Here is a 22,707-nt window from a genome sequence, read left to right as displayed (position 1 = left end):
TTTTTTCTGTCCATAAGGAAAATAAATTATTGAAAGAAGTAATGTTGTTTCAAGACATAAAATTATAAGTGATATGCAACTGTAAACTGATAGATAGTATTTGTTTACTTTTATTTCTTGAACACAACTGACCACATTAGGCCTACCTGTGAGAACTCATCAGTATGTTAACAAAACAAAAAGCTTTTCTGATGACAAATCATTTTCTTCAGAGAGTTTTTTTTTCCTGTAATTTTGTAACCATGCTATCTTCAAGTGTTGTTCAATAACAAAATTCTGCCAAGTTTACTTAATATAATGACAGGACAACTTTTGATCATGCAAGAAATTTCACTGTTTTGAACGTAACACATTTGCTGTAGTTTTAATTTTTTATCATTAGAATATGTGATAATATTAAGTCATCATCTTTTACCAGTGTTTGGTGGCTTTTCCATCACTGTAAAAATCTGGAATACGTGGATCTGTCCAGCAATGTGAAAATAACCGGTCAAGTAAGTGTCAGATACTTAATTTTGTGTTATTAGAGCAATACTTACGTATTACTGTGTGTTATGAAACTTGTATTATTACATACAAATGTGTTTATATGTATCTGTGGAAACTACTAAAAGTGTGAATATATTGTAAAAAGACTTTATGTCTGAAATCTAAAAATGTATATGCTGCAGAGTATAGAATACACTGAAGAATTATTTACATGGAAGTTCTGTACCCTGAAATCCACTGCAGAAATTATATAAGGAAAATTATCTTTTTTACATTTGAAGGTATTACAAATATGTATTTTGATATACAAGTGTAGCATTATATAATTATAATATACAAGTGATAATATTGTTAAATTATAACTGGTTAACTTTTTTCCACAGAAGTCCATATAATTGTCAAATATTTTTATAAAGTCATTGGGAAATGTGTTTTCAGATCTGTATATGCACAGTAATCTATATAAAATATATATATATATATATAAATAGCATGATTTTAAATGAATTTCAAATGTTTAAATTTAAGAGAATACTAGCTTAGTAATTATTATTTTAAAATTGTAAAATATATGGTTGTGTCCAACTATAAATATACAGTAGACAGTAAATGAATAAAACACAAACCTTGATTTAACATATTTTTTAAAAAAATATATAGTGATATTTTAAAAACTATGTTCTGACCATTAAAGTTTCTTACCCATAAATACTTAATTACAAAAGGTAACAAATAGTCTTAATGGAATTGCCATAAATATAACCTTAATAACTTGGTGGACTCAGCAGATAGCCCAGTGTGGCTCTGGTAGGAGAACACACGCACACTTTTCCATAAATACAAATACTAGTTTATCTGACTACCCTACGTAATTAAAAGAACAATAAGCATGTCTTTATGTGATGAATCACCATGTTATTGGGACATTTCACAACTAAGCTGAAGCCATAAAATAAAGTAGGCAGTTTTTTTCAGGTATAAACTTAAATTATTTTAGTAGTAGTGTCATGTATTGATCAAGTTTATGTATGTCTTTTACCCATAAACAGCATACTGATAGTTGATTACTTTTCCAAGTGGACTTGTACAAGCACTCGTGTTAAAAATAGGATTTTGATACCTGCATTGGATACAGCACAGATAGCTCGTTGTGTGGTTTAAAAGCTCTTATGAACAAACAACCAAACAATATATTTTGCTGCAGTAACATATATTTACTTAGCAATTGTATATTATGAAAAGTTTTGAAAGTAAATATTCTTTCTCTGTGACATAAATAAAACTTGAAAAATGCTCAAGATATGTTCCTATTCAATATTTATATTGAATTGTTGTTTCATAAGTTTTGTAAACAGTTGCTAGTTTAATAGAAATATTCATACAAGGAAGAAGTAGGTAAAATCAGAGAATTCAATCAGAATGGAGAAAAAGAACTATTGTAAATACTTAAGTACTGACCAGCTTGCTTCTACTTTAATTTTGTTTCTCTGATACAGTCATGTGATAAAGTTAGGACACCCTATGAAAGCCTGTGTATTTTTGTAACATTTTTGGATATATAGATATTTAATCTCAATTTCAACAATACTGAGAGATTTTTGGAATATAACTAAACAATTAAAACTGAAGATAAGACTTTTCAAGATCTTCTGTCAATGTAATTTTACAAAAATGTATATTCTAACTGAGGAAAAAGTGAATTAGTGTTGTTTCACTGCATATTTCAGTGCTTTCACATAGCTGGATCGTGCCTGACCACAGTTGTACTAAATGGTTGTTCAAAGGTGAGGATTTTCTGTTCTCTTGAACTTTTATATAAGTATTTTGGAAGCCCTTAGGCTGTTAAAAGTGTTACAAATAGAATTTTTTTTTCATTAAAGCTGTTGTAAGTTTTAAAGTGATTTACTTTATTTTTCCCTCATGTAGATTTGAAGGAGATTCTCACCAAATATTTTTCACAGTGCATTTAGAAATAACACTTCAAAATGCATTTATTTTCTCTCTCCTTTTTTGAGAAAAACCCGTACGGGCCAATAATATGACCATCTAATTCAGATTAGATGATATTATAGAAGTTAATAGGTTGAAAACATTTGTTGCAAAACTTTTGTGTGTATATGTATGTATAAACATATATATATATAACATTATATAATTGTTAAGCCCCAAGAAACTAGAAACGTTTTTCATTGTGATATTTCAGAATAGACAGTTTATTTATAGTTATTACATGTTTGTGTTTCTTTCCTCTGATCCCTGGTGAAATAGAAGAGGTCTTGTTAAGTTGAATATTTTGTAGAGTTGCTTATGTGGTGGTAGTAATACATATGTATATGTAACTGTTTTTCCCTCAGCTAAGCCTTGGGGGATTTCAGAAGATTGCTACCAAATGTAGTAAGCTGAAAGCTCTGTACCTCAATGATTGTGTTGGAATTAATGACCAGGCACTTGAAACATTGTGTGAGGTATGTTTAGCATTGGTATTTTACTATTGTTTGCCATCAGGATGTTAAAACATTTTCTTTCATAGTTTTAATTAAAAAAGGAATTCTATTGGCCATATTAATGTTAGGCTTGAAAGATAAATTTTGAGTTTGATAAAGAACTGATGGAAGTTTAGATGTGTGATATGAACAGTATATTATTTTAAACTGTACTTATAGCTCATGTTAGTAAACATGTATACATAGATTAAAAGTGACGAGCAAATCTGGATTTGTTGTTGAATCAATAATCATAAATTTCCAGTCGTATTAGCAAGATGAAAATCTAAAGTAGAATTCATTAATTGAAACTAAGCATTGATTTCTGTTTCTCAATAACCTAACATGGTTCTAAATTAAACTAACTTGCAGAAATATACCCCCTCTGTTGGTGCTTGTTTCAGAAGAATGCTATTGGACGTTTCTGATAGTTCGACAACGATGTACTTATACCTTACATTCAGTAATGTTCACCATCCATGATAAAAAGGATTTCATTGAAACTTTTGTTTAAAAGTGTGCTATCATTACAACATTACATCACAGAGTAGTTGTTATTAAAGTATTTCTTTTTAGATTCAATTAACAATGAAAGAGCCTTATGTTTTTGTTGCAATACTTGTGACATTTTAACTAAACAATTTTTTTTAAAGTTTGTTCTTGAAACTTTCTCCTTTTTGTTTGTAATTTTTATTGGTTAAAACTGAAACAAATCATTTTTGTGGAAATTTTAATAATAATTTTTGTTATTGCTCAACTACAAAAATACTGCCTAGTTATAAAAATATTACCCAGTTACAATTGGTAGTTTGTGAGATCCAAGTCTTGGACATGTATACTGCAAGATTGCAAGCTCCATTATAATAAGATCATATATATATATGGATATGATATTAAACAAAACCTTGCAGAGAAACTATATAAATTGACTAATATAAATGTATTCTTATGTTGTCAAAGATTTTTGTAGATTTGATTTCTAAGAAAGACACTGAAGCATAATATTTGGAGCAACTTTCTTAAGTATAGAACTGTAATTTTGAATTACGTCTTGTTGCACTAATAGTGCATAATTACAATCAAGAATATAACATTGAACCTCCTAACTTGAATCGCTGAAATATTTGTGAACTTATTCAATCTGGTAGAGTAGCCCCTCATATTTTTTCATGCATTTAAAGCCAGTTATCTTGGTGACTTCTGCTTGTTAAACAATAAGAAGTATGAGGAAGTTTTCTTGGTAATGTGAACATTTTCTGTGTTAACTATCATGTTCAGTACTTTGTATGTAACTTGTTAAAAAAGTGTTTAGCTATATTCTAGTAGTAACAAAATTGCTCAACATCTTTTTTATGAATAAATAAGAACATAACAGTGATATGGTATTGTGTATCCTATAACATTGATTTTTATTGGAGCATTACCACTGGCAGTTAGTATTACTAAAGTAAAATTATTGTGATAATAGTGTAACATTATAGTACTGTATGAATAAAATTGTAATGGGTTGAGGAATAATTCATGAGTGTTTTCTCAAGTTAACAAAATATATTCATAAATGAAACGCTTTCGCAAAATATTTCATATCATTTGGTAGATAATTTTTTGCTCTAATAGATGGTGTGTTTGATTTTCATATGTCTTTAATTTTTGCTTTCATTTTCAGCTCGTTAAATGGAATGTCAAGTGGACAAAATCGAGCATTTTCGACACCATCTGCTTTTGGCATTTAATTTCTTGCAATTTCGTTTACAACAATGCATACTATAAACCTAGGTATTACATGAAATAAAGTATCATAATAAATGTTTTGGGTGTAATGTGTTCATGCATTGAAGTATTGTATAGTCTTGCATGTAATGCTTGAATGAAATTATTTAAAAACACTCACGAATTATTCCTCAACCTAATAGTAATAACCAAGTAAGATTATTCTTTAATTAAGAAAGCTAAATAAGAATTGTAGTAATAACCAAGTAAGATTATTCTTTAATTAAGAAAGCTAAATAAGAATTGTAGTCATAACCAAGTAAGATTATTCTTTAATTAAGAAAGCTAACTAAGAATTGTAGTTATAACCAAGTAAGATTATTCTTTAATCAAGAAAGCTAAATAAGAATTGTAGTAATAACCAAGTAAGATTATTCTTTAATCAAGAAAGCTAAATAAGAATTGTAACAATAACCAAGTAAGATTATTCTAAGAAAGCTAAATAAGAATTGTAGTAATTAATTAAGAAAGCTAAATAAGAATTGTAGTAATAACCAAGTAAGATTATTCTTTAATTAAGAAAGCTAAATAAGAATTGTAGTAATAACCAAGTAAGATTATTCTTTAATTAAGAAAGCTAAATAAGAATTGTAGTAATAACCAAGTAAGATTATTCTTTAATTAAGAAAGCTAAATAAGAATTGTAGTAATAACCAAGTAAGATTATTCTTTAATTAAGAAAGCTAAATAAGAATTGTAGTTATAACCAAGTAAGATTATTCTTTAATTAAGAAAGCTAAATAAGAATTGCTTAATTTAAAATTAGTTTTGGCATTTTGTTAGTGAAGAAATCCTTTGATTCTATGAGGTATAGAATTTTACCAATGTAATGATGTAAAGCAGAAATAAACTTACCTTGTTTGTTTGTTTAGAATCTACAAGAGTTAAAGATATTTCATGTAGGTGGAGCACTTACCCAATGTAAGTGAATTGAATTTTGACCACTTAAAAAAACTGTAAAGAAATGCAAATCATATTTAAGGTTAATAGTCTGAGATCCAATAAGAGTGAATTGTGAAATGGAGAACCTTTGTCACAACGTGTTTAACGTTTTTCGTGTTGTGACATATCTTTTGTTGGCCTGTTTGTGTAAAACATAATTTCAAACCAGCACATTATTATATATAGATTTCCCCATGAAAAGTAGGAAAGATGGATTAGTTGTAAAATTGTCACTTCTAGAATTTCATTTATTTTGACAAAATATAACCAAAACAGTAACAATATCACATAAAATTAATAAAAAGAAAACTGATTTATTTTTTTTAAGGAAGCTTGTGAAATTATTATTGGTAATTAAACTTATGTAAGCTAAAAGGCTCTATATTCATTTACTTGCAAGATTACAAATTTGAAATTTCTTCCTACAATGGAAATTCGTCCAGTAAAGTCTGTAGATTTTTCGAATAAACCAATGGTTGAAAGCTTTCTCATTTCTCTGTCTAATAATCTCTCATTGATGTGGTATGACCAAAAACAAAAATGTAAATGTTTGGTGTAAGGGTAGTAATAAAGGCCTTTTTTTTAAGTGTGATAAAAACACTTTTTATATTTGAAACACAGCCATGAATTTTTTATATCCGTATTTAGAACTAGTGGTCTAAGTTTATATCTCCCTAAGATTTACTTATATATTATTTTGTTATCATGTTTTCAAACTGGTTTAACATAGATGTTTTTGAAGCTTTACTTTTGTTCATTTTTCAATATTGTTATATCTATAGTGTCAGCTGCTGGCCTAGGTCATATTGGAAAGCTTGGGAACCTGGTAAGTTTTTTTCTGTTAATGTTTCATATATTTTTCAAGTAGGATTGGCAAGATCCAAGTCATTGTCAGAGTTAAAATAGTATGTTGAAATACACATCAGTTTTGTTCAATGGGTCAATAGAATAAAGGGTGGTCATTTATATTTTGTCCAGAGAGGTAATTTTACATTAATTAAAAATGTTATTTTGCACATAAATAAAATTATGATGATGATGTGACTTTAACATGTTTGACCATCAAATATATTCAAACATCAAAGCACATCCTCCACATTTCTACACTTAGTTACATAACCCCCTTCAAACATGTGGTCAGCTATTGGTCAGTTATCTCTTTCTTTCTTTGTGAACCTGATGAAGACCGAAGAAGGTCGAAACGTTGTTTGCTCCTCTACATAAAAAATTTTCTCAACCCTAATGAGTCGTTTTTACATATATATGCTTGACCATGTTTAACTACAAGAGAATTTAATATATATTATGATTCTTTTGAATGGTATAACATTTTTACAGTGTTACTTCCAAAACAAATAAGTTTGATTCTTCACTGAAGAAACAGAATTTCTTCAGTGTTTATTGTAATCTAGAATTCACAGTTTTGAGTATGTCAAAATATCTCGGCAATATAAACTCTTTGAAATATTTGGGTCACAGGCCAAGAACCCCACGTAAGGATATTGTGAGACAAAACGGTACAGAATCGTGAATATAAGACATGAATTTTCACAGATGATAAGTATTTTATATGTGTGTGTGTCCATATATATGACTTTGTTTTATTTTTGTTACATGTTCTATAATGCAAGGTATGAATTCCATTTCTTCTGAAGTCATAAAAGTCATTGTGAAAGTTTATGATTACCCTTGTCTTCATCTTTCTTTTGTTAATGATATTTTAAATGTTTCTTTAAAGCACTTATAGTCATGTGTGTTTTTTCCATGAATATTTCATTCCTAAGAGAATTTTTTACTGCTTTTCACCATTTCATTTAACAAAATGCAACTTTGGTCTAACAGATTGAAGAAAGTAAATCACAGTTATAGTGTGCACAGGTGTGAACAAATCTCTTTCTATGTGTATGTCACTGCTCATGTTTCTTGTTTATTTTTTTCTGTTAGTATAGTTAATTTACTGTCGTTGTGTACAGGTGTGAACAAATCTCAATGTGAATGTCACTGCTCATGTTTCTTGTTTATTTCCTTCTGTTAGTATAGTTAATTTACTGTCGTTGTGTACAGGTGTGAACAAATCTCTTTCTATATGTATGTCACTGCTCATGTTTCTTGTTTACTTCATTCTGTTAGTATAGTTAATTTACTGTCGTTGTGTACAGGTGTGAACAAATCTCAATGTGAATGTCACTGCTCATGTTTCTTGTTTATTTCCTTCTGTTAGTTTTGTTAATTTACTGTCGTTGTGTACAGGTGTGAACAAATCTCAATGTGAATGTCACTGCTCATGTTTCTTGTTTATTTCCTTCTGTTAGTATAGTTAATTTACTGTCGTTGTGTACAGGTGTGAACAAATCTCAATGTGAATGTCACTGCTCATGTTTCTTGTTTATTTCCTTCTGTTAGTATAGTTAATTTACTGTCGTTGTGTACAGGTGTGAACAAATCTCAATGTGAATGTCACTGCTCATGTTTCTTGTTTATTTCCTTCTGTTAGTATAGTTAATTTACTGTCGTTGTGTACAGGTGTGAACAAATCTCTTTCTATATGTATGTCACTGCTCATGTTTCTTGTTTACTTCATTCTGTTAGTATAGTTAATTTACTGTCGTTGTGTACAGGTGTGAACAAATCTCAATGTGAATGTCACTACTCATGTTTCTTGTTTATTTCCTTCTGTTAGTATAGTTAATTTACTGTCATTGTGTACAGGTGTGAACAAATCTCAATGTGAATGTCACTACTCATGTTTCTTGTTTATTTCCTTCTGTTAGTTTTGTTAATTTACTGTCGTTGTGTACAGGTGTGAACAAATCTCAATGTGAATGTCACTACTCATGTTTCTTGTTTATTTCCTTCTGTTAGTATAGTTAATTTACTGTCATTGTGTACAGTTGTGAACAAATCTCTTTCTATATGTATGTCACTGCTCATGTTTCTTGTTTATTTTTTTCTGTTAGTATAGTTAATTTACTGTTGTTGTGTACAGGTGTGAACAAATCTCTATGTGAATGTCACTACTCATGTTTCTTGTTTATTTCCTTCTGTTAGTATAGTTAATTTACTGTTGTTGTGTACAGGTGAGAACAAATCTCTTTCTATGTGAATGTCACTACTCATGTTTCTTGTTTATTTCCTTCTGTTAGTATAGTTAATTTACTGTCGTTGTGTACAGGTGAGAACAAATCTCTTTCTATGTGTATGTCACTACTCATGTTTCTTGTTTATTTCCTTCTGTTAGTTTTGTTAATTATGTCTTCACACATTTTTTTTGTCCTGATAAAGTCGGGTGTTCATTTGCTTGATCAGAAATTTCTATGCTTGAACTGAACTGTTTTTTGTAAAGAAACTTTATTATGAGAGCAAATAAATATGATTATCCATCCAGTTCATGATACAGTTAACATAACTATTGTTTACAGACAGTACCCTTCCATCATCAAAGGGTCAGTTGTTTCTTCTCTTGGTTCAGGCATAAATTGTTGAAGTAAACACCACCGTGTTTGGCATATTGCATTTTTTTTCTCACTTTTGTTTTGCTTCTTTTGGTTGTTATTATTTGGGCTTGCTGTGTTTTCACTGTCAACTTTTTTTTATCTTGGATACCACTGTTATTTCTCGCTGCTATCGATGGTCTTCATTGAATATTTTTAAATCAAATTATATTTGATGTTTCATCTAAGTGGGGTATACAGCACTGGTCTCCAGGCATTTTACACTGATGAAACCTTACCCTGTCTACTTTAATTTGTGTAACATCTCTGCTTTCACCTGCAGTAAACCTTATTTGAAGCTGACATACAGTGTCATACTAACACAATCAAGTTTGAGTAACAGTTATTAGCTAAAAATCAATAAAATCTACATTTTCATCAATGCTATTGTTTTGTTCAAAAGTATCTGACTTTCCTTCCTGGGGTTTTACAACTGCTTTATTGTGCTCAGAAAAAATCAGGATTTTTTCAAACACTAATGATTTCATTTTGAGCATGTTTAAATTAACTCAAAGTCAAAATGTATAATTAAAAAAAATTCTCTTTGAAGTTAAATTAAAAATACTTTAATAAATTTTGACTATAAAGTTTTCTTAATGAGTGGAAAAATGAATAAAAATTTGTTCCTAATTAAGATGATTTAGTTACCAAATTTTACACATCACATCTGATCCTTCCCAACAGTTGATTCAGTATTCTGTATTTTTCTCATTTAAATCTAGATTTTTCAGATCAACTTACTACTTTGAAAAACCATATTATGACTACTTTATAGCCTGCAATGATCTAATCTGACTTCTACATCTAGCCTATATTCTGGCTACCTTATAGCTTTCAGTGATCTGATATCACTTCTACATCTAGCCCATATTCTGGCTACTTTATAGCCTGCAGTGATCTGATATCACTTCATCTAGCCCATATTCTGGCTACTTTATAGCCTGCAGTGATCTGATATCACTTCTACATCTAGCCCATATTCTGGCTACCTTATAGCCTGCAGTGATCTGATCTCACTTCTACATCTAGCCCGTGTTTTGGATGATTTATAGCCTGCAATGATCTGATCTCACTTCTACATCTAGCCCATATTCTAGCTACTTTATAGCTTGCTAATACCACACCTTTTACATTTGTTATCCAGTTTTATTTTTTCAACTGGGAAATTCGTCAGTTTCATTTATTAATTTATTCTCAGACTTGTAAGCCATAGATGGGCAGGACCCTCTATATCTCTTTTTTTTCTAACTGTTCAAGTGTATTTTACCTCCTGTTCACTTAGAGATGCCTTATTTTTATAATCAAAATGTGCAGTTGTTACTACTGGTCTGCTTGTAGATGGATTTTAAAACTGAAGTTTTAAGAATTAACATTATGTTCACCTTTGACTGATGTTCCTCCTTATTAATAAAAATGTCTCGAACACTAAACTGTATTCTTGTTGATAGGGAAGATTATTCTTGATACCATAATTAAAATATTTTATAACGAGAGAGAGAGAGATATTAAATAAATTTAATATAATTAGTTTTTTGTCCAATCAGAAGTAAGTGATAAATTATGCTGTAATGTTTTAAACATATAGATCTGAGTGACAGTCTTGGTAAGGTACTTGGAATTTTTTCATACTGACCAGGTCAAAGGTGAAAGAATGTAGTTTTAAGATTTTGTGTGTATTTAAAAGAAACAAGAAAAAGCACTGTTTATTGCAGTGTTGAAGACTGCACCACACGTCCACATATATCATATATTTGTAGTTTAAAAATAACAAACTGTAACGCAGATTAAAGAAGAAATAATACATCAATCTTTGCACTGTTACTGCTTTTTTCTTATTGTTTTTGAACCGATTTCTAATATTCTTATTTGCTCTTTCCATATGCAGGAGCAGCTATCGTTATCCCATAATGCAGCAGTAGATGACGTAGTTATTGGTGCTGTAACTCAAGGTTGTCAGCATCTCAGGTGGGGTTCAAGGGAGGACACTTCTAAGAATTCCACACAGTCAAATTTGACTTAAAGTGAAGGCTTCAAGATGGTAGAATGAAAACTGTAATTTGTTGTAGGATCTTATTTTTCAAACATCGCAATAATATGTAAAACTTAAACTGCCTCTCAGAGTTTCTATGAGATCTTTCCAAATAGCAAGGAGATAACATAAGTTACACTTTATAATTTGAATGGGTCAGCTAACAGTTTCATAACCGTTACCATATGTTCTTCAATGTTTAGTCGTAGTGAAACCCGTTGTATGCATGTTTTTATTAACTGATCATGAGCTTTTTAAGTGTGGTCTTTTCTTTCAGGATTGTGTGAGTAATACATGTATATATTATTATTTTTATAAAGGTGTCTGGATATTTCTGGCTGCAATGAAGGAGTAACAGACCTATCTTTGAACTTCCTTTCAAAAAGTTCACAACTTAAATCCTTGTATATTAACTACTGTGGAAAGGTATAGTGTGTTTCACAAATTTTGAGAATTGGAATGGCTGACTTTTATTACTACTTGCAGTTTTTTAGCATCTATAATTTTAAATGTAAATGTATTTCTTAAGCATCGTGAAACACGTAATGGTTTTAATCATAATTTGCATAAATAAAAGGGATTATATTTAGGTGTGAACCATTTATGATCAGTTGTTAGAATGTACATAAGATCTTATATCCATTTATGATCAGTTGTTAGAATGTACATAAGATCTTATATCCATTTATGATTAGTTGTTAGTGTACATAAGATCTTATATCCATTTATGATCAGTTGTTAGAATGTACATAAGATCTTATATCCATTTATGATCAGTTGTTAGAATGTACATAAGATCTTATATCCATTTATGATCAGTTGTTAGAATGTACATAAGATCTTATATCCATTTATGATCAGTTGTTAGTGTACATAAGATCTTATATCCATTTATGATCAGTTGTTAGAATGTACATAAGATCTTATATCCATTTATGATCAGTTGTTAGAATGTACATAAGATCTTATATCCATTTATGATCAGTTGTTAGAATGTACATAAGAACTTCTATCCATTTATGATCAGTTGTTAGAATGTACATAAGATCTTGTATCCATTTATGATCACTTGTTAGAATGTACATGAGATCTTGTATCCATTTATGATCAGTTGTTAGTGCACATAAGATCTTATATCCATTTATGATCACTTGTTAGAATGTACATAAATCTTGTATCCATTTATGATCAGTTGCTAGTGTACATAAGATCTTATATCTATTTATGATCAGTTGTTAGAATGTACATAAGATCTTATATCCATTTATGATCAGTTGTTAGAATGTACATAAGATCTTATATCCATTTATGATCAGTTGTTAGAATGTACATAAGATCTTATATCCATTTATGATCAGTTGTTGGAATGTACATAAGATGTTATATCCATTTATGATCAGTTGTTAGAATGTACATAAGATGTTATATCCATTTATGATCAGTTGTTAGAATGTACATAAGATTTTGTATCCATTTACGATCAGTTGTTAGAATGTACATAAGATCTTATGTCCATTTACGATCAGTTGCTAGAATGTACATAAGATCTTGTATCCATTTATGATCAGTTGTTAGAATGTACATAAGATCTTGTATCCATTTATGATCAGTTGTTAGAATGTAATAAGATCTTATATCCATTTATGATCAGTTGTTAGAGTGTACATAAGATCTTATATCCATTTATGATCAGTTGTTAGAATGTACATAAGATCTTATATCCATTTATGATCAGTTGTTAGAATGTACATAAGAACTTCTATCCATTTATGATCAGTTGTTAGAATGTACATAAGATCTTGTATCCATTTATGATCACTTGTTAGAATGTACATGAGATCTTGTATCCATTTATGATCACTTGTTAGAATGTACATAAATCTTGTATCCATTTATGATCAGTTGCTAGTGTACATAAGATCTTATATCTATTTATGATCAGTTGTTAGAATGTACATAAGATCTTATATCCATTTATGATCAGTTGTTAGAATGTACATAAGATCTTATATCCATTTATGATCAGTTGTTAGAATGTACATAAGATCTTATATCCATTTATGATCAGTTGTTAGAATGTACATAAGATGTTATATCCATTTATGATCAGTTGTTAGAATGTACATAAGATGTTATATCCATTTATGATCAGTTGTTAGAATGTACATAAGATTTTGTATCCATTTACGATCAGTTGTTAGAATGTACATAAGATCTTATGTCCATTTACGATCAGTTGCTAGAATGTACATAAGATCTTATGTCCATTTATGATCAGTTGTTAGAATGTACATAAGATCTTATATCCATTTATGATCAGTTGTTAGAATGTACATAAGATCTTGTATAAAGAAAAAACATTTATTCAATCAGTTCAACATTACTTATTTCTATTGTATCCAGTTTTGGAATGCTAAACCTCAAACTTAGGGTTATTATACTTGGGACTAACGTATTTTGATATTTTACTCCCAAGATTACAGATATTGGATTAACTGCCTTGGCTACTCAAGAAAACCTTGAAGTGCTCCAAGTCCGAGGATGTCCTCAGCTTGGTGATACAGGTTTGTGGTTTATACTTACTCCTTGTATTTATTTCGTGTGTTCACTTTTATACATATCTTATCAGTATTTCAAATTTAACATTTGCTAGTGGTATAGTATGCTGTACAAATTGTTGTTATGAAATAAACAGTATTTGTAGGAATTGTTAAGTGAATCTACTAGATTATTGGCATTCTATATGTGCAGACATGTTATTGATTAGTTTACTCTTTAGTAACTGCTTTTACTGCAAAAAATTAGTGTTGTGGTTCACCTTTCCCAGTAGAAAGAAATTGTATATTATCTTTGAAATCACTGACTTGTTTTTAGCAGTGAGTCGTATGTTGTATCATAGTATTTAAGTTTTATTTTTTAACTGTCACAACACAACTGTTCATACAAAGTGGGTGAAGCTATTCACTTTATTTAAAATATAAATAAAACATGAGTAAACGTTAATTAACTTTACTTTGATGGCACTTTTATGTATATTATTATTAGTCATCCTGAAAACCAGCAAAATGATGGATAAATAAACACAATAAAAACATGATAATAAGTCATCAGGGACTCCTGACTCTGTTAGGACTTGTAGGACTAACAAAGGAATAAACACACATGAAATTAAACTGTATCATGGCTAAGAATTATTATCCATTCTATTAGTCAGCTAGTGTTATTGTGGTGAAGAATTAATTTTCTACCATAATTCAGTTTCTTTTAGTTAGCTTATGATAATGGGATTTAGAATTAGTTTTTCTAGTTTTATTAGGTCAACAAACAGCATGGCTTAAGGAATTAGTTTTTACGGGTATCTAGTTTCATTAGGTCAACAAACAGCATGGCTTAAGGAATTAGTTTTTGTATGTTATTGTTCTGTATTGAGATTTCACATGGAAATACTCAAGGACTATCAACACTCCCACTGGTATGAAGGATAGCCGTTAAATGATGCTTGAGGAACAATATATATATCATCGATATTGCACTTTGACCTTTGAGTAAATGCTTTAAAGGTAGCTTACAATTATCAAAGTAAGTCACTGTAACCCTCCAAAGGAACATTTAGCCTTTTAAGTTGTGTAACTTCATAAAGGTGAAAAACCTATGCATGTCATCTAAAAGTTAAACTTTAGCTTAAAAATGTATCTCAAGACAGCTGATATAGGTATTAAAACTTTTATTAAAATAAAGTGGAGAACAACATTTCAACCCTCTTAGGTCATCAAAGAGAGAGATACACTGAGATAATTAATTCATCAACTTCTAATTAAATACACAGTTAAACTTTCTATTGTCCTTCCTTTTGTCTCATTATTCTGTATTTAATTAGCATGTTATTTAAACATTTCTAAGTAAGCTAGCAGTGTTTTTGCTTTCAAGAAACTATCATAATTTGATATTTCAATCAGATACATTTTACCATATCTATTGTTATGTAATTAGAAATAATAGTAACATAATTGTATTTAAATTATGGAGCAAACAATTTACCAACTAATAATGACATGTTCATAATTATGTAGAAATGTGTAGATTATTATTTGTAACAGTGTTTTAAGTTATGGTTTGTAGAAGTGTATAATTAATTTTTTGTAAAGGTGTATTGGTTATGATTTGTGGAGATGTTCAGATTATTGTATGTATAGATTATGATATATTGTGGTACTTGTATATCTCAGGACAACTAGTATGGGTATTGACATTTTTGCTAATAAAGCAGAGAAAAATGTTTCAACCTCAAGTCAGTCCCAAACTCTCTCTTTGTTAACCTGAAAATTATCTAAGAAGGTCAACATTGTCTACTGCTTTATCAATAAAAGTGTTAACACCCATACTAGCCATCCTGAGATATATTTTTATTTCAAGTGGGTTTCTTGTCATCACTAATTGTGGTATTCAGGTCATGATATGTAGAGATGGACAGATTATGATATATATAGAGATATACAAATTCTAATTTCTAGAGATATTAAGCATATGAATTTGTTTTCGCAGGTCTTACAAGTGTTATCCTTTTATGTCATGGACTGACATCACTTGATATCAGCGGATGTTTTTATGTTACAAATGCTGTTGTCCAAGCTTGTTTGGATGCTGTTAGGGATCGAACTTCTGATGTCAAATTAGTTGTCACTGTTGGGGGTAAGTTTGATTACATACTTGCTTGTGTGTGTTTATACATGTATTTTCCCAGTGAGATAACACAAAGTTGTGATATTCATGCACTGTTGGCTGTATCTGTATTATCTCTTCTCTTGTGCCATATTTATAAATATGTTTCTTTATTCCAGCAGAAATATGTTCCTCATGATACATTGCATATACTTATACTTGACTAACTAATAACACTATGAAACACAAATTTTGTTCCTGGATAGTATGTGTTATCTCTTAATTGCTTATGTTGTAAAAGTACAGAAAATGGTGATAATTTCCCTTCAAACTTTAGTTTTGTGACCTGGATAATGAAATTTAGAAATTAATTTAGAAATTAACCGATTTACTATGTAAAAATGGGCAAATTTGTACATTTTCATTTACATAAGGTCTGAATAAAACAACATCTGAATCGAGATTTACGTGTATTTATACTAGAAGTGAGTAGTTTTTCAAGATTTGCGACTGTAATGTAAATCACTTTCATGTATCAGCCTCCAAATATAGTCTCCCATCATGTTTTTGTTATATGTTCCTTGGTAATGGTGTTCAAAGTCCAGTATATCTAGGTGGAAGCACTTGCTCCTCTGAGTATGCTCCCATGTTCTCCTTGAATTTATTAAGATGAGTGTCAAGGATATGGACATCCTGCAGCCCATTTTGTTGTAGTTCTTCACCAGAGCCTTAACCAGTTCCACATAATTTTTGCCCTTGTGATTACTAAGGCTTCTACGTTTACTAATTTCTGTAAACGTTTACACGTCACTCAATACACTAAACTATCCGTGTACACGGAATTGATGTTGGTGTTGTGTTCAGTGAATATATTGGCCACATTTGAAATATGAATAAAATGAAAATTAATTGCAGGTGTGTCACGTGTTTGGTTTTAACATTTTACCTCACTCTGTTACTGCCAATCTTATCACGTCATTATATTATCTTAGTTACGTTGCACCATACAAATGATAAAATATTATCGCTCTGAACTGTGTACTGAAAATGGGAAAAACCCAAGTACCAGGAGTGCGCATGCTCAGACACATACAGACAACGACAAAAACATGATGTCGGAAAATTGTTCTTATTTCCACACAAGTTTACAAAAACATCAATGCATTAATTGAAGTAAATATGAAAGGTACAACGTGCAGTAGAAAACATATATATGTTGGACTTTGGGCCCACTCCTACTCCAAGTCAGTGACTCCTCCAAGAGTAGAGAGAGCCGGAACATCACTGGAGTGTGCAACACTGACATCCATTGGCTCTTGCTTGATGCGGACAGGGAGATTGGTAGCTGTATCGGGAGCTGAAGCCTCGATTTATGGAGACATGATCCACACTCTTGGCATTGTTTTTGGTTTTTAATCGTTTGTTTAAAAAAATCAACGTGTCCACTGTGTTGGGATCAAGAGACGATCTCAATTTTGTAACAGTTCCTGGCATAAACATATAATAGAAACATTTAAGTATTTACAATAGAACATATTCTGATATGTTGGATAACGGTATATATCTATAATCATGATGAACCACATGTGTGATATAGTGTGAATGTTTTATAAAAGAAATAAAGAACTCACCACCAGCACAGGAAAATACCCGCTCGGACGGTACAGAGGTGCCTGGAATGGAGAGCAGCGTTCGGGCCAGTTTAGACATCATTGGATACAATGATTGTTCATTTCGCCACCAGGCAAACGGAGATTCTTTGCATGGGATTGGCTTTTGCTCCAGGTAGAGTTCTAATTCAGTCTTGGGGGATTCAGGAACAACAACAGAACAGTCTTGTTCATAAAAATCGCCCAACAAATAAGCCATGTCGTCTTGTGATAGTTTGCTGCCTGGTTTGGTACTTGAATTCACCTCGGCTGACTGATGTTGAGGAACAAACCTGTCAGCTGCTACTCCAGTGACTTGTGATTCAGACTGTGCCAGTTTTTGACAGTAACAAATGATTTCTCGGTGAACTACATCTCGCTGAGCTGGTGTCAAAAATGGCAATCCTTTGTATCGGGGATCCATGAAAGAACACATCATTCTAATGTTTTTGCACACGTCTTCAGTTTCTGTCTTGAAACGCCTTTTCAGATCTTGTGAGATTTCATCTTTGAAGTTTTTAACCACATTGGAATCTGAGTCTTTGGTCTTTAAATGGATCTCCAACAGACTGTACACGATCGGCATCACCCCAGAGAGGGTTGGATATTGTTCTGAGCAAAGAACCCTTGTGGCTATGTATGAAGGCTGAAGAACTGGAACAATATCTTGAATGACCTCCCAGTCTTTATCAGTAGTGTCAAGAACCTTTGCTTGAGAGTCATTCACAACATTACTGTGCAAGACTGCATATACAGCAAGTCTCTGTTCTATAAGTCTGTCAAACATCTCGTACATGCTATTCCACCGTGTTGCACAGTCTATGATCAAACGATGGTGCAGTAATCCCATCTGCTTTTGACGTTGGGTGAGCTCATTGGAAGCTAACACGGATTTTCGAAAAAAAGTTACTAGTTTTTTGGCGCTGCCAATAGCGTGGTTAATTGATCTGACTTTATCAAATGCAGATCTGATGCAGATCTGTAGCGTGTGTGCGAAACATTTCACACTCAGCCAGCCAAGATTGTCGCAGCACAATGTCATGTTGCTGGCATTGTCTGTTATGAGTGTCGTAATTTTGTTCAGTGGTATGTGAAATTCTGACGTGATTGACCTCAGTTCATTAGCCAGATTTTCTCCAGTATGTCTGTCTGTGACTTCTCTTGTGGTTAAAACAACATTGTGCAGTGTCCAGTTTGAATCAAGATAGTGCCCCTTAACTGTTATGTACGCTTCAGTTGCCTGACTTGTCCATAGATCAGACGTCATGCCAATACCCGTGCAGTGATTCAGGATATCATTGATGAGTAACTCTTTCTCAGTAGCAAATATTTTCTTCAAATGATTTGTGACCATTTGTTTTGATGGTACAGTGTAACTGGGATTTAGTTCTCCACAAAACGCCTGGAAACCGGGTCCTTCACAGATTGATAATGGACGCAGGTCCACGGCACACAATAAAGCTAACTTTTGTGTGCAGCTATTCCACCTATCCTTTGATAATACAGGTGCTTTATATGCGTTGATTTTAGTTTGAACTTTTGTTTCTTCACAGTGGATTGACTTATGTTTATGCTTAAGGTGGTTTAGCATTGTTCCTGTTGAACCTCCAGAAAATGAAAGGTGAGTGAAACATAACTTACACTTCACTTTGTTGTTATTTTCACGTTCAAAATGGTCCCATACTTTTGAACGCTTGGCGGTAGCAGGCCTAGAACTAGCAGAATCCATTTTGTACCACTTCCGTTGGCTGGTTTGGGTGTGTGCGCGTGGCAATTTTCACATTCATACCAGACAACAATTACAAGATCGTTTGCACGTGATTTGACCATGTTTACGGCTGCACGCGCGAGCTGTCAGGGATCTTTACTGAAGTGTGTTTTGAGTGATGTTCGGGTAGAAGACAACAACACTTTGCATTTGCCATTTAGAAAACGATTTATGGCATAATTCTTTTTGCAGAAATATTTTGTACAATCTTATTCACCACTCGGTGCAGGTTATCCGAGGAGCCAATATGGCAAATGTGAGTAAATCGTAAAAAACAGCGAAAACTGTCCGGGACTGTAGGGAAAATATTTTGTCACAAATGACAGCTACCGTATGTTTATTAATTAATGACGTTACCAACTGGCTCACACTTCGTGCACGACCTGAGCGATTAAACGTTTTGTAATATCCTAAACGGATACACCACAAACAGTAACCTTCATCGTGTACACCTGGAAACGTAGAAGCCTTAGTGATTACCCAAGAAGCCCTGAACCACTGAGACAAAGCTGCCCCAATTTTTTTTTTCCTTCATACTGAGCTTCTTGGGGAATTCTGTGCACTTCAGGATCTTCTTTATTTGTGGTCCAATGAAGACACCAGCTTTAACTTTTGCCTGAGACAGCTTAGGGAAAAAGCCTCAAAGGTACTTGAAGGCTGCACACTCCTTATCAAGAGCTGTGACAAATTATTTCATAAGATACAATTTTATGTGCAAGGATGGGAACAACACCTTCTGGAGGTCCACTAGTGTCTCACACTTGACATCGTTCCTCCCCACAGAGATGCTGTCACAGAGTACTTTTTCACTTTTGTCTTGATAAATTGGCCACATACATTGCAGAATGCATCTGGAGAATGCTTGCAGCTCCTTGATGCCATCTCTGATAAAATCAGATAAGTCTGTATGTTCACTTAGGCAGCTAGAACTAAACTTAAGTGGTGAGCCTCTGTATATATATTACTATGGAAAGATCTAGGTGGTGAGCCCCTGTATATATATTACAATGGAAAGATCTAGAAAATTCTGAAAGGTTCTTGAAAACTGTCATAAGTTCTACAACATTCTAGAAGGTTCTTGAAAGTTTGAGAAAATTCTCTATCAGCTACTCGGCACTGAATCTACCTAGAATGTTCTGGAAAATAGATAAATTTGAAAATTTCATTACCCAAGTCACAAAAGCAAAGTTTGAAGAGAAAAATAGGTCTTTTCCATTTACTTAGGCACAAGCAATTGGGAAATAACACTTTCTGCCAAGGAACAAGAAAACATTTTGTTGCCTAGTGTAGTCATTGATGTTTTTATTGGAAATCAGGTGACAAAGTGACAAAGTCTATAAAATTCACAAGAATGAGAAAATTTTTAAACAAAACTTTTCTGCATAAAAGCAATTATTTAATAATCTTATATCTGTAGTTACAACACTTAATAATAAAATCATTTTAAATGTACTAAAACTGTTTCTTCCTCTTGAACTGTCTATGCTGTTTCTCTTTGTTTCACAACTGCTAGTTTTATCACAGACAGACTTACAGAAGTATAACTATATACTTATTGTCACACTTCAATCTACTAATCATTTTTCACATTCACTTCAATTTGTTTTATTTCTTTACAATTTGAAGTTAATGTTACAAGTGAGTTTTCAGTTTTAGTTTTTAGTATTAGGTGCTTGATCCAGAGTATTCAGTTTTAATAACCCAAAATTGGTGGACTCAAAAGAACTGTTGATGACTCGAATCTCTGGACTCCCATTACACACTCTATCTCTTAAGACTAGTGGTTTCTATAGTGAGCCATCAGGGATCTATGTTAAATAGTAGTTCAGCTGGATAGTCAAACCATTACATAATCCTGCTGTCCTTTTTTTGTGATAAATATGTAAAGGTACACTCATCATGAAACCTTCGTACCTCTGAAAGTTCAAACATTGGCATGTCAACATGTTAGCTTTAGTCAAGAAGAATAATTAGTTGATTTTAAAAAAAATAGATTATTGTGACAGGAAGATTGGTCAGTCATTTCAAACTTATAAGTATGGAGACTGGTCATAAGTTGGTCATTTGGCTAATGAAGTTAAAGTAGTAGATTACTGTACCAGATTCCAATAAAACTGAAATCTTGGTCAATGAGTACAATTTAGTTATATCACAGTCTGCTGAAACCACTGGATTACCATGATTTAATGTTACTCAGCTAATATAATCTAGTTAACATGTTCAGTTAGTAAAATCTAGTTATATCATAGTCTGCTGAAAGCACTGGATTACCATGATTTAATGTTACTCAGTTAATATAATCTAGTTAACATGTTCAGTTAGTACAATCTAGTTATATCACAGTCTGCTGAAAGCACTGGATTACCATGATTTAATGTTACTCAGCTAATATAATCTAGTTAACATGTTCAGTTAGTACAATCTAGTTATATCACAGTCTGCTGAAAGCACTGGATTACCATGATTTAATGTTACTCAGTTAATATAATCTAGTTAACATGTTCAGTTAGTACGATCTAGTTATATCACAGTCTGCTGAAAGCACTGGATTACCATGATTTAATGTTACTCAGTTAATATAATCTAGTTAACATGTTCAGTTAGTACGATATAGTTATATCACAGTCTGCTGAAAGCACTGGATTACCATGATTTAATGTTACTCAGTTAATATAATCTAGTTAACATGTTCAGTTAGTACAATCTAGTTATATCACAGTCTGCTGAAAGCACTGGATTACCATGATTTAATGTTACTCAGTTAATATAATCTAGTTAACATGTTCAGTTAGTACAATCTAGTTATATCACAGTCTGCTGAAAGCACTGGATTACCATGATTTAATGTTACTCAGTTAATATAATCTAGTTAACATGTTCAGTTAGTACAATCTAGTTATATCACAGTCTGCTGAAAGCACTGGATTACCATGATTTAATGTTACTCAGTTAATATAATCTAGTTAACATCTTCAGTTAGTACAATCTAGTTATATCACAGTCTGCTGAAAGCACTGGATTACCATGATTTAATGTTACTCAGTTAATATAATCTAGTTAACATGTTCAGTTAGTACAATCTAGTTATATCACAGTGTGCTGAAAGCACTGGATTACTATGATTTAATGTTACTCAGCTAATATAATCTAGTTAACATGTTCAGTTAGTACAATCTAGTTATATCACAGTCTGCTGAAAGCACTGGATTACCATGATTTAATGTTACTCAGTTAATATAATCTAGTTAACATGTTCAGTTAGTACAATCTAGTTATATCACAGTCTGCTGAAAGCACTGGATTACCATGATTTAATGTTACTCAGTTAATATAATCTAGTTAACATGTTCAGTTAGTACAATCTAGTTATATCACAGTCTGCTGAAAGCACTGGATTACCATGATTTAATGTTACTCTGTTAATATA

At 31.6% G+C, this 22,707-nt stretch overlaps 2 protein-coding genes across 2 annotated transcripts in view; one reads left to right on the top strand and one right to left on the bottom strand.

Moving 5' to 3' along the window:
- Positions 1-22,707, top strand: part of LOC143256296 (putative RNA-binding protein EEED8.10) — a 50,546-nt gene that overhangs the window by 5,416 nt on the left and 22,423 nt on the right. Inside the window, exons 4-12 of the mRNA XM_076513353.1 lie at positions 419-494; positions 2,217-2,273; positions 2,844-2,954; positions 5,615-5,663; positions 6,467-6,510; positions 11,061-11,140; positions 11,525-11,630; positions 13,681-13,768; positions 15,747-15,893. Coding sequence (XP_076369468.1) covers positions 419-494; positions 2,217-2,273; positions 2,844-2,954; positions 5,615-5,663; positions 6,467-6,510; positions 11,061-11,140; positions 11,525-11,630; positions 13,681-13,768; positions 15,747-15,893 — 758 coding nt within the window. The remainder of the gene's footprint in view (positions 1-418; positions 495-2,216; positions 2,274-2,843; positions 2,955-5,614; positions 5,664-6,466; positions 6,511-11,060; positions 11,141-11,524; positions 11,631-13,680; positions 13,769-15,746; positions 15,894-22,707) is intronic.
- LOC143254904 (E3 SUMO-protein ligase ZBED1-like) lies at positions 17,145-19,241 on the bottom strand. The gene is made up of 2 exons (XM_076509815.1): positions 17,495-19,241; positions 17,145-17,350 (listed from the first exon to the last, which is right to left on the bottom strand). Exons 1-2 carry the CDS (start codon positions 19,239-19,241, stop codon positions 17,145-17,147), a joined length of 1,953 nt encoding a protein of 650 aa, XP_076365930.1.

The sequence above is a fragment of the Tachypleus tridentatus genome, chromosome 7 (genome assembly GCF_004210375.1).
Source record: "Tachypleus tridentatus isolate NWPU-2018 chromosome 7, ASM421037v1, whole genome shotgun sequence".
NCBI lineage: Eukaryota > Metazoa > Arthropoda > Merostomata > Xiphosura > Limulidae > Tachypleus > Tachypleus tridentatus.
This window is presented reverse-complemented; position numbering and strand designations above follow the sequence as displayed.